This window comes from Protobothrops mucrosquamatus, unplaced genomic scaffold (assembly GCF_001527695.2).
Source record: "Protobothrops mucrosquamatus isolate PMUCROS unplaced genomic scaffold, P.Mucros_1.0 scaffold4349, whole genome shotgun sequence".
Taxonomy (NCBI): domain Eukaryota; kingdom Metazoa; phylum Chordata; class Lepidosauria; order Squamata; family Viperidae; genus Protobothrops; species Protobothrops mucrosquamatus.
In genome coordinates this window covers 8,482-20,041 of record NW_015390263.1, presented here as the reverse complement: position 1 = coordinate 20,041, position 11,560 = coordinate 8,482, and the positions used below count along the sequence as shown (strand labels likewise).

The window sequence follows — 11,560 nt, the reverse complement described above, 5'->3', positions numbered from 1 at the left end:
TGGGTGATAATGATTTACTTTCGGAGAAAGATATTTATCTGCATATATTTGTTTATACTAATGAATGCAGAAGCCATTAGTGCAAAGTTTACAGCATTCATCCAAGCTCTTTAAACACATTTTACATAATTTCTTTTCTAAGTGTGGAGTATACACTAAGGACTATTTTGCTACAGGGAAAAAAATAAAGTTCACAGGGAATAATTAAGAAGTATGCCACAGAGTTTTCTATGTTGCAATTAAAAATAATAAGATTGTATAAACAACAAAAAAAATCAATCCTTATAATATAACAAAATTATACATTCACCAGTTTGCCTTCTCTGGAGTAAACACATATTTTCATGCTGTCATAAGCTTATCTTAATGAAGTCTCATAGGGCTGCCACAAGCAACTGAACAAGTTGCTAGTTAGAAACAGGGCTGTTGCCTGAACACATCCTTTCTTATTAGCAAAGAAAGGCCATAACTATAACTATCCTACCTACAGAAAATACTGCAAATTCCTTCCTAACATCCTTATCCAGCACCATCTAATTTGCCAGCTCTCTAATCTTATTTAGAGATGAAGTCTCCACAGATGATTAGTACTCTGCCCAGGGATAGATGGAATAATCACTGGTTCAATTTCTTTTTCAATTCACTAATTTACAAACATTTAACTGCAAATTTACCATTTCCACAGAATTGTCCCATTTGTCCCATCTAGGTCCTATAATGACCTGGATATATCAGTTGTCCCAAAGTTATTTAGAGAAAATCTGTGCAGAAGAATGAATATCTAACTCCAATTAAATATTTTTGTTCTTGAAAACCAGAAAGAAAATCAGGTTTCCCACAGTTCCAATGCATGTTTTTCATAATTTGCTTTTAAAAATGCTCTGATAGAATTATAAAATGGATGGCCTATAGTAGAGCTTAAATCTCTTCTCTGTATTTTTTGTATTCATGAATAGCAAGCTGATTTGAGCATTCACTACTTTAAATCACAGGAAACATGGTAGCCACAAATATGCAATATAGTTGAGGAATGGCAAAAAGTACAGTAGATACAAACTTGGGGGGGGGTCGCATTTTTCAGAATTCTTCAACTATCAAAAGTAGTTTTCTCTTAAAAGCCTCACCTATAACAAGGCGTAATATCTGCTCTTCTAGAACTCCTATTAAAGTGCATTTCTCCCAATATATAATAATAATAATAATGATAAAGTTGGAAGGGACCTTGGAGGTCATTTAGTCCAACCCCCTGCTCAGGCAGGAAACCCTATACCATTTCGGACAAATGGCTGTCCAGTTTCTTCTTAAAAACTTCCAGTGTTGGCGCATTCACTGCTTCTGGAGGCAGGTTGTTCCACTGGTTAATTGTTCTAACTGTCAGGAAGTTTCTCCTTAGTTCTAGGTTGCTTCTCTCTTTGGTTAGTTTCCACCCATTGCTTCTTATCCTGCCTTCAGGCGCTTTGGAAAATAGCTTGACTCCCTCTTTTTTGTGGCAGCCCCTGAGATATTGGAACACTGCTATCATGTCCCCCCTCGTCCTTCTCTTTGTTAAACTAGACATACCCAATTCCAGCAACCGTTCCTTGTATGTTTTAGCCTCCAGTCCCCTAATCATCTTTGTTGCTCTTCTCTGTACTCTTTCTAGAGTCTCAACATCTTTTTTACATCGTGGTGACCAAAACTGAATGCAGTATTCCAAGTGTGGCCTTACCAAGGCATTGTAAAGTGGCATTAATATTTAATATATAATTGAATGATCTTGGCCCATTTTTAACATGCTGATGTTAGTAACTTCTTTTCTAATAAAATTAATCTGGATAGTACCCAGCCTACAGTTTGTATGCTAACCTTTTAAAAGGTAAAATTGACATAGAAATGAGAGGTTATAATTGCATTCCTGCACACATGGAAGGAGGCCCAACTGAAAGAAGCTCTTACTTCTAGCTAAGGGCATTTATATGTATAGCTGATTACGTGGTGGTTGAAGATAATCATACAGTTTGAAGCAAAGGAATGATGATCTTGAGGAGCTGTGATACATTACATGTACAGATTGGGAAAGGAAGACACCAAATTAGGGGCATCAGTGTGTGGAAGAAAAGTCAAGATGGCAGCCATGATTATCTGATCTAAATTCGGTCCCTTGATTCCATATGTTGCAATGAAAGTAAAATGAGTCAGATAGCTGTTCAACTCTCTACTGTGGATGCCCTTTTAGGTTATGGAACCACCTGTCTTCTTCTACAAGTTGACAAGTTCTGTTAGCTTTACCCAGCAAAACTGATGGAGGATTTATAGAAGGTGGAGATAAAAGGATTGTGGAGGATTTGAGTTTTCTGGTCCTAGAATCTGAAGCCCCACCTGCTAGTTGTTTGATATGAATGTTATGCTAATAATAGTCATGACTGCAACTTTATATTAATGAATGAATTTATTAAAACTAGGATATGCAGCAATACTTACTTTGGACTAAGAAATTAAAGGATGGAAGAAAGTCAAAACTACTACTAGAAGAACTATGTCTAACATGTATTAATTTCATAATTAGTTGGTCCATGAATAGGCACAGTTATTAGTTTTCTGAAAATATGGGTTGGGAGAATAGACCATGGAAAAACATGGAACAAAACACCGTGTTTACCCTTTGTAAAAACAATCTTTTTATATTGTTAAAATGTAGGAGGGATAAGTACATGGAAAGTGCTTTGCCATCAATGTAAAACCATAAGAGTGAAAATAATCAGCCTGTTATTTTAATTTCTTCCCAATTCACCATCTTCAGGGATCTCTGTTTTTTTCTTTCTGGTTTTGAATGTCTTCCATTATTGACATTCTGTGTTGTAATTTTATCCCATGTTGCTGCTAACAAAAATTTAGCTCAGAGGATAAGAATGCAGGAATCTAGAAGTTGCATCTCTCAATTCACATATTCCCAGATCTCCTAGGTCACTTTTAAAGTGAAGATCCCTTTGTTCTTGCTCTTTCTACTTGTGTTGATTGTGTTGATCCAACAGATTCCTCTTTGCAATTTCCAATGATTTTTTTTCTCTCCAGAACTCTGGCATTCACTTATATTTCCTGCTCTTTCCTCATCACTTCCAACATGCTATATAGCTTCCTTTACAGAGTGAGCAGCAGTTTAAGAAAGCTTACAATAAGGGTATACCTCCACACACTCAGGTCCTCCAGTACCTGGGAAAAAATAATCTGTATTCCTTATTATATTTTTGAATAAAACACAGTATTCAATTTAGAACCTCGCCCTGATTGAATGATATGCAGGAGCTGCTGCAAATGAGAGTCTGCTGAGATCTTGTATTTAAGAATTTTTTTTTATATTTAACTTACACCTATGATAATAAGTTTACAATACGGGGATACAGTTTATAGAATGAAGCCAGATGATAGATAGATAGATAGATAGATAGATAGATAGATAGATAGATAGGTAGGTAGGTAGGTAGGTAGGTAGGTAGGTAGGTAGGTAGGCAGGCAGGCAGGCAGGCAGGCAGGCAGGCAGGCAGGCAGACAGACAGACAGACAGACAGACAGACAGACACAGAGAGATCAAGGCACCACTTTAATCTGAATAAAAGTCAATTTTTGCAACTACTTGGAGCTACAGAAACATTGCTAAAAGCATCATCAATACCAGACTGGGAATCTGTTTTCCCAGACCACACCTTTTAGACCAGGAATTGAACTACCTTATCTGCTGATTCGTAAACCTTCTGTCTTGCCAGATGAACACTTAATTTGCTAATCCCCATGCAGGACATCTGTGCACTTACCCAACAATTCAGAGCTTCCACAACCTTCTTGGCATTAGTTGAAATAGAAAGGCAAAACTGACTATCAACATATTGAAGAGAGCATTTTTCTATACCAAATTGTTACAAATAGAGAAGCTCCCAGTTGCTTTATGTTTGGATGGATGATTTAGCTGCTAATATAGTGACAGATGATCAGACCAAAACAAAGCTGACTCCAATTTCAATTTTATCACTAAAAATAGGTTGACATTGTTAAGAAACATGGCCATCTCAGTGCTTATACCTAGTTGTTAATCATTTACAAACATCTTCAAAGCATTTAGTCCAACACCAAACTCTGGAGCATCCATCTTGCTAGTATGAAAATGATCCATGTATTCCTCCTATATGGTTTTCATAAATTCCTCCTATATGATTATTATAAATTCATCTCTCACTTGACAGTTTGTCCATGATGTCTGTCCTATTCCTCAACCATGAAGATAGAAGCAAAGAATGCATTTGGTTCCTCTGCTTTTTTCTTAACCTCTTTTAGCACACCTTGAATACCTCCATCATAACCATTTAGGGCAGTGATGGCAAACCTTTTAGAGACCGAGTGCCCAAACTGCAACCCAAAACCCACTTATGCATTGTTGAGTGCTGGGTAGGTGTGGCTCATTGGGTGAGTGTGGCCCATTGGGTGGGCGTGGCTGCAGTGGTAATGGCAGACTGGGTGGGACTAAAAAGTTCAATCAATCAATTCCAACTTTGCAAGATTTTTTTTTTCCCGTGAGAAGTTGAAATTGACAGATTGATTGAACCTTTTTTTTGATACACGGCGCCGGAGGCCTAAAGTGAAAAGGTTTTATAAAACCCAGCTGAAGGCCTAGGACTGGGGCGACGGTGTGCGTGTCTACAGAGAGGGCTCTGAGTGCCGCCTCTGGCACCCGTGCCATAGGTTCGCCACCACTGATTTAGGGTATCTAGATACAAATAATTTACTTCTATAAATTATAAATGTTTATAATTGAACTTTTTACTTTGCAAAATTCCTTTTTCTTCACCAGTCTTCATCAACCTTCTCCAGGAAAACCACAACACCACTCTATTATATAAAATTATGCTAATTTAATGGTCAAATTGTGTGCTGTTGTTAGTGACCTGGCAACTGTGAGGTATGATCATTTTGGCAATTTATTTTTATGGTAATGCAGAATACAGATAAATTTATGTGCTCAGGTTGAAGCTTGGAATGAAGTGGCAAGAACTGATCAGTTTAATATCCTATCTAAGAACCTACATACAGAGCTAATTGTACAGGCTATTCAAGTCACCCTGGAAGCTTAATCCAAAGTGGTGTGATTACAGACAGGTGACTCTAATGAGAGAAACTGAGGCAGAAATATGGAGTGAAGAGGTCTTAAAACAGTAGGTAGTATGAGAAACATATCAAATAGATGACAGCAGCTTTTGCCTTTGTAACATAATCATATAGGTGATTTTTTTTTGAAAGCTAAAACCCAGTTGGAAGACCTTTATCATGTACCATATAGTTAGGTGTGGGTGTTTGCATAATCCTAGCTGAAGAATGGGTAGAGACAGAATAACATTCAAAGGAAAAGGATGAGGGAATTAATAATATGGATTGACATGAACATCTCAGCTAGCATTTGATTCCCTGGTATGCTCTCTTTGAAATCGTCTGTCTTCCTAAAATCAGAGCCTGGGCAATGGGCTGCTGCAAATCAACAACTAATGTTTATTCCATACTTAGAATGGAATGGATGGGGGCAGTGGTGGGATTCAAATATGTGAACAACCGGTTCTCTGTGTGGATGCCGCTTCTGGAAGTCCATTCTGGGCCTTGGCAACAAAATATTAGCTACCGGTTCTGCCGAAGTGGTGTGAACTGGCTGAATCCCACTACTAATGGGGAGGTAACCATTCTTTAACGAAGAACCAGAATTCTCTCTCTTCTTCTCTTCAGGGCCTCTTTCACGTCCTTGTTTCTCAGGCTGTAGATCATAGGATTCAACATGGGAATCACAAGTGTGTAGAAAACTGAAGCTATTTTATCGGTACCTAGGGAGTGATTTGTGCTTGGCTGCAAATACATAAAGATCAAAGTTCCATAGAAGATGGTGACAGTTGTCAAGTGAGAAACACAGGTAGAGAAAGCTTTGTGTCGTCCTTGAGCAGAGCTGATTCTTAGGATGGCAGACAGAATAAACACATAAGAGATAAGAACAATAAGAAGGGAGAATATCATATCAAAGCCAGCAAAAGCATAGATCAGTATTTGTTTGGTGCTGGTATCAGAACAGGAGAGGGCCAAGAGTGGGAGATCATCACAATAGAAATGGTTAATCACATTTGAAGAACAGAATGACAGTCGGAATGTAACTATGGTGTGGAACAGGGCAACCAAAAAGCTATATATGTAAGGTGCAGCTACTAACTGGATGCGGACTCTCTGGGACATGATGGATCGATAAAGCAGCGGGTTACAGATGGCAACGTAGCGGTCGTATGCCATCACTGCCAGCAGGAAGCACTCTGTGATCATGAAAGTCAAGAAAGAGCCCAGCTGGGCTGCACAAGCATGGAATGAAATGGTTTTCTTAACTGCTAACAGGTTTGCCAGCATTTTGGGGGCAATAACAGAGGAATAGCAGAGATCAACAAATGCCAAGTGGGTGAGGAAGAAATACATAGGGGTATGTAGCTGTCTGTCAGTCTGAATCAAAATGATTATGCCCAGATTTCCCATTAGAGTGATGCTGTAATTCAAAAGGAAGATGGCGAAGAGGGGCATCTGCAGCTCAGGACGATCGGTGATTCCAAATAAAACAAATTCCTTCACTGTACTCACAGTTGAATTGCTATCTGCCATTTATTCCATCACTTCAATTAAGTTCTGCTCAGGAAACGGGTGCAGAAGGAACACACTTTCTTCTTTAATGTTCAATCAGTTTAGATGACTCTCATACTCAGAGATGATAAATTCTTTTGGTTCTACCTCATTCATTCTACTGATGCAGATATCCTAATATCATTTTATCTGCAATGATTTTAGAGCAATACCATGAATATTTGTTCCCATTTTAAAAGCGCATTATATTTCATAAAGCACTTGGATGCCACAGCAACACCAGGAAAATAGCTTATGTGCAATAAGCTATGTGCCCTGTTTGAATACCTGGAAAAATGTTAGGTTCCATCTATCAATCCATGATGAACATTGGCACTTTATCTTAGCAAGCAAACATCAACACATACACGATAAGATGGACCAGGAAAGCTGAACCACGCTTATATCAGATGTACTAAAAAGTCCAGAATTGGGCTCAAGACTCAACTAGCTGTCTGATAAAGTTTTACATACACATTGTAGAATCTTGATGGTTTCTCTCAGGTTGCTTGTTTCTGTACAGAAAAAAGGCACATATTTAGAAAAATTATAAGCCACATGCAAGAGTTCTCATAGTACTGATTTTTATTTCATCATGTGGCTTTTCAGAAGATCTTCTAAGAAAGCAAGGCCACACAAACAATTGATACCTATGAGATTTTCACCTTCAATTTGAACCTCATCCACTTAACATCATTGAAAGTTGCTTTTCAGCAGAATTTGATATAGAACTTAGCTATATGTAATGAAGGCTACTCAAGGTATTTCATCTTGATATTATGAACTGACTCACTTAGCACTATCTGAAACTCACTGCTGTTAGAAAGACGTATTAGCAATTATCTAATTGAAACAGATCACTCTCAAGGGGGAGGAGCCAAGATGGTGGACAGGCAGCAAAGTCTGTAAAGAGCTCCTCCAAAAGTAAAAGCTTTCTTTTATTTTATTTTTATTTTAACTTTTTAACCCTTTTTAACACTGCATTTAACCTACTTTTAACCCATTTTAACCTATTTTAACCCATTTTAACCTATTTTTAAATCAGTTTTAACCCTTGTTTGACTTTTTATAATAGTCAAAGACTTTTTATAAAGGATATATACTGATATTATGAACTGTCCTGGCTTGTGCTTTGAAAATGAGATACACATTGGAATGTAACTGATTTTGGATGTTGATTTCTCCACATTTTGCATCATACCTTTTTTAAAATTTTGACGGAGCAAAAGAGATTTAGAAAATTGTATTTAAAAAAAAGGGCATTGAGAAATGGATTTTTTTCTGAAGAAAAATAAATGTTCAGAAATGCATGTTAAAAAAAGTTTCAGTACTATTTTTTTTTTAAAAAAAAAAAATCCATTTCAATACATAGTGAACATTTTCTTGATTTTTTTAAAAAAAAAAAACCTTGAAAAAACTTTGTTTTCCAGAAGGCAAGTCTTGGAGAATTTGTGAGCTATTCTAGTTTGAGACTGATGTCTAAAAAAAACCCAAACCAATGAATTGCTAGGTTATTCCCAGACAAATGAACATTATTTACTCTGAGATTCTCCCCATCAAAAATGTGATTGCAAAGGACTAAGAGGCACTTTTTAGCTTGGTGTTTTTCCCAGCCTACCTGTGTCTGCACATTCTCTTCCATCTATTGTTTGCAGATGCTTGCCCTCATCAGCTATCTGCCTAGGTATGAGTGCCTTTGCCTCTCTAATAATCTGCTTTCAGAGGTTTCTCAAGGTCTTCTGCTCCTCAGAGATTTTCCTTGTGAGACTTGACTCCTCTGGGAGAGGAGCTGAGCTTGTAAATAACAGATCTATAATGATGGTGAGATGAAGAGAATATAAATTCAAAATGCACAATCTAGATTCTCAAGTGTCAGCGAATTTCTGTAAGCAATTTCTCAAGTATTCAAGTGATTATCTACCATATTATTCTAGGTTGATGGAACAAGTATTGATGTCTTAACGTCCCATGCAAAGCTGAGCCGAAGACAAACAGAAAGCAAGGCAACTGAGCTTCATGGGCTATCACTGTTCTGTTATACTATAAATCTTTCAAAAAATGCCAAGGAAGAGAGAGCAGTAGGGTATGAAATAGGAATCAGTAAAGTCTTGAAACAATAAAAGAGAGAGTTTTTGCCATGCAAATTATTCCAGTGGCGCAAGGCTACTTACTCAGAGAGTGTTTCTCAACCTGGGCTACTTTACAATGTGTGGACTTCAACTCTCAGAATTCCCCAAGCTACTGGTCTAAGATACTGAAAACTTATTACTATTTTACTATTAAAATTATGCATGTTTTCCTCCTATATTAATAAAAAGGCCACAATTATGACTTTTCAGCCAAAACTCCTAGTGACAATCAAGACCAAGCAGGGCCTTTTAGAAGTAGTAGCTAGATAACTTCCCATCAGATATTTTACAATGGACAGAGAGGTGACATTCTTGGTGGGAGATTGTGGCACAGTGCAAGTGCACACTGGGGCTGTACAATGCAGAAGCATAGAATGATGCTATCATTTGGCAGCAGTAGATGGGGAGAAGTTGTCCTGGAGCACTAGGCAGTATTACGTGACCTCTTCAATATTGAACGTAAATGTCATAACTTGATAAGCAGTTTGAGATAAAATAAATAACATCTCTTCTTATAAAATGAGGTTGATAATCCAAAATCACATTGCTTCGTGCCCTTTAGATGCTTCAAAAGAGTTCAGTAAGGATTGGTTGCAATTGCCTTGCTGGGGGAGATATAATTTCAGAGTCAAAACATAAACTCATGCCCAGATTTGTCCTATTAATGGCCACATTTTGGACTAACTCACAGAGCTGTTAATATAACTTGTAGACTGTATATTTAAAAATGCATAGGTTCTTCGCATCTAAATCTTGTCTATATCAATGAAGACCTCAAGAACTGTAGAGTTTTTGAGAATGTAGACAAAAATTTATTATACAACACTAGAAAAATAAAACAGCATTGGATTTGTAACATTGGCTTGTTGATTTCTGTTGTGATTTGAACTATTTTTTTATTTTTGACAAAGGGACAAAAAGGTGACTTTCAAACAGTATCAACAATGTTTCACAGTTGTCCTACTTTGTAATATATAAACCTTTAGGACAAAAGTGTCTCTAATTGGGTTCAACAGACAGGAAGGTGACATAAATTACAGATACCCCCTATTTTCATTATTCTGCTCTGCATCAACAAGCACAAAAACAAATGTCACAAGAGAATGAGAACCTTCAGGGAAATTTTAAATCAGAGTTTAAATAAATGAAGCCCTTATCCACTCAGCAATCTCTGCAATGCTGTCACTATTTCAATCCCAGGTAAGCTGTATATTCTGAGAACAGTGTTAACAGAAAGAGATCTTGGAAATTTTGGCTAGAAGCTCTAGCTTACAGCAGTCCCACAAGATTACCTGTGTGGGTCCCTCAGAATACAGAAATGGATGCATTGAAATTGTAGTTATTTCTTCTCCCACTGGAAGCAATAGAAGAAATTCAGGGTGGGAAATCCTATTAAGGATAAGTATTGGAAAAATTAACTTCCTATTCTTTCTGGTAAGAATTAGGAAGTCTTAGTTCCTATCAAAGAGTCAATATATTTGGGGAAACCATCATATCCAAAGTTCTGGTGTTCTTTCAAAAATAGAGGGTAAGTACATGTTTGTCTCTCTCTGTTTATTTATAGAGAATAGATCCTGCTCTATCATTGGCTAGCCTCAGAATAAATGAAGATAAAAGGTTTTTCCAACTATCAGCTGATTATTAACCATGGTGTCCATGTCTGAATTAACTTGCCAGAGCACCAAGACAATGTTATCAACCAATAGTAATTGTGTACTTAAACTGATCCCCCACAAGTCACCTTCCAAATGGCAACTAAATGTGATAGAATGCTTTCAGGGACAAATGCAATGTGAGACTCAAGAAGGAGACAGAAAACCGTGGTTTCCTAGTCATCTGCTTGGGACACAGCTGAGTGTTACATAGCAAAGATTATGAAAATCTGTATTTATAGTGAGCAGGAAAAGGTAGAGAATGTAAGTGAATCATAGTAGAATAGTAAGGAAGACCATATTCTAGCATGTAGTATCTCATCCTGATGATATTTATGAGATCTCAAGCTGGATATTGTGCTCTAATTTAGTGTTATTAAAAGGAGCAATGAGACTTCTTAATTTGAAAGGAGGGCATAGTCTTAGGGATTGAGTTAAACTCATCTCTTATACATTTTTCTCTGTATTAACACATCTTTACACCACCACATGTTTAAGGGATGGCACTGAATCCAAAGCTAGAAGATATATAAACTTGCATTAGGTTACATTGAAATTTGACAGAAAAAAATCACATACCCTACAGATTTCAAAGTAATGTAGTCTCATTTAAATAATGCACACACTCTATGGGAAAGGCAGAAATTTTATCAGTCCCAGTGTTTTAGTTACCACACAAAACAAGTAGTAAATTCCAATCTTTGTCTAATTGCATTTTTTTCTCCCAACAATTAATGTACAAAGAAGAAATTTCTATGTGGAATCACACACGGGTCTCCAACTTCATTCTCCTGGGCATCACAGATCAAAAGGAGCTACAATTGCCTCTCTTTGTGTTGTTTCTACTGATATATATTATTACCCTGATGGGGAATCTAGGAATGATCTTGTTAATCAAGACAGATTCTCGACTCCATATTCCCATGTATTTTTTTCTCAGTAATTTGGCATTTGTAGATGTCAACTATTCTTCAAGCATTACACCCAATATGTTGGTGTCTCTCTTAACAGAAAGGAAAAATATTGGATTCTTTGCATGCGCCACTCAAATGTTTGTGTTTGTTATATGTGGAAGCACTGAATGTCTTCTTCTGGCTGTGATGGCCTTTGATCGGT

General features: G+C 37.1%; 2 protein-coding genes across 3 annotated transcripts in view; one reads left to right on the top strand and one right to left on the bottom strand.

Annotated features, from left to right (window-relative positions):
* Positions 1 to 5,700: 5,700 nt before the first annotated feature.
* Positions 5,701 to 11,560, bottom strand: part of LOC107298878 (olfactory receptor 1038-like) — a 10,663-nt gene continuing 4,803 nt past the window's right edge. The window contains exon 2 of one of the 2 annotated variants that reach the window (XM_029286634.1): positions 5,701 to 6,634. In XM_029286634.1, the coding sequence (XP_029142467.1) occupies positions 5,701 to 6,634 (934 nt within the window). Of the gene's footprint in view, positions 6,655 to 11,560 lie in introns of those variants that run through there. The other variant, XM_029286635.1, reaches the window with a different exon arrangement.
* LOC107298876 (olfactory receptor 1020-like) overlaps positions 11,200 to 11,560 on the top strand; it is a 2,914-nt gene continuing 2,553 nt past the window's right edge. Inside the window, exon 1 of the mRNA XM_029286636.1 lies at positions 11,200 to 11,522. Coding sequence (XP_029142469.1) covers positions 11,200 to 11,522 — 323 coding nt within the window. The remainder of the gene's footprint in view (positions 11,523 to 11,560) is intronic.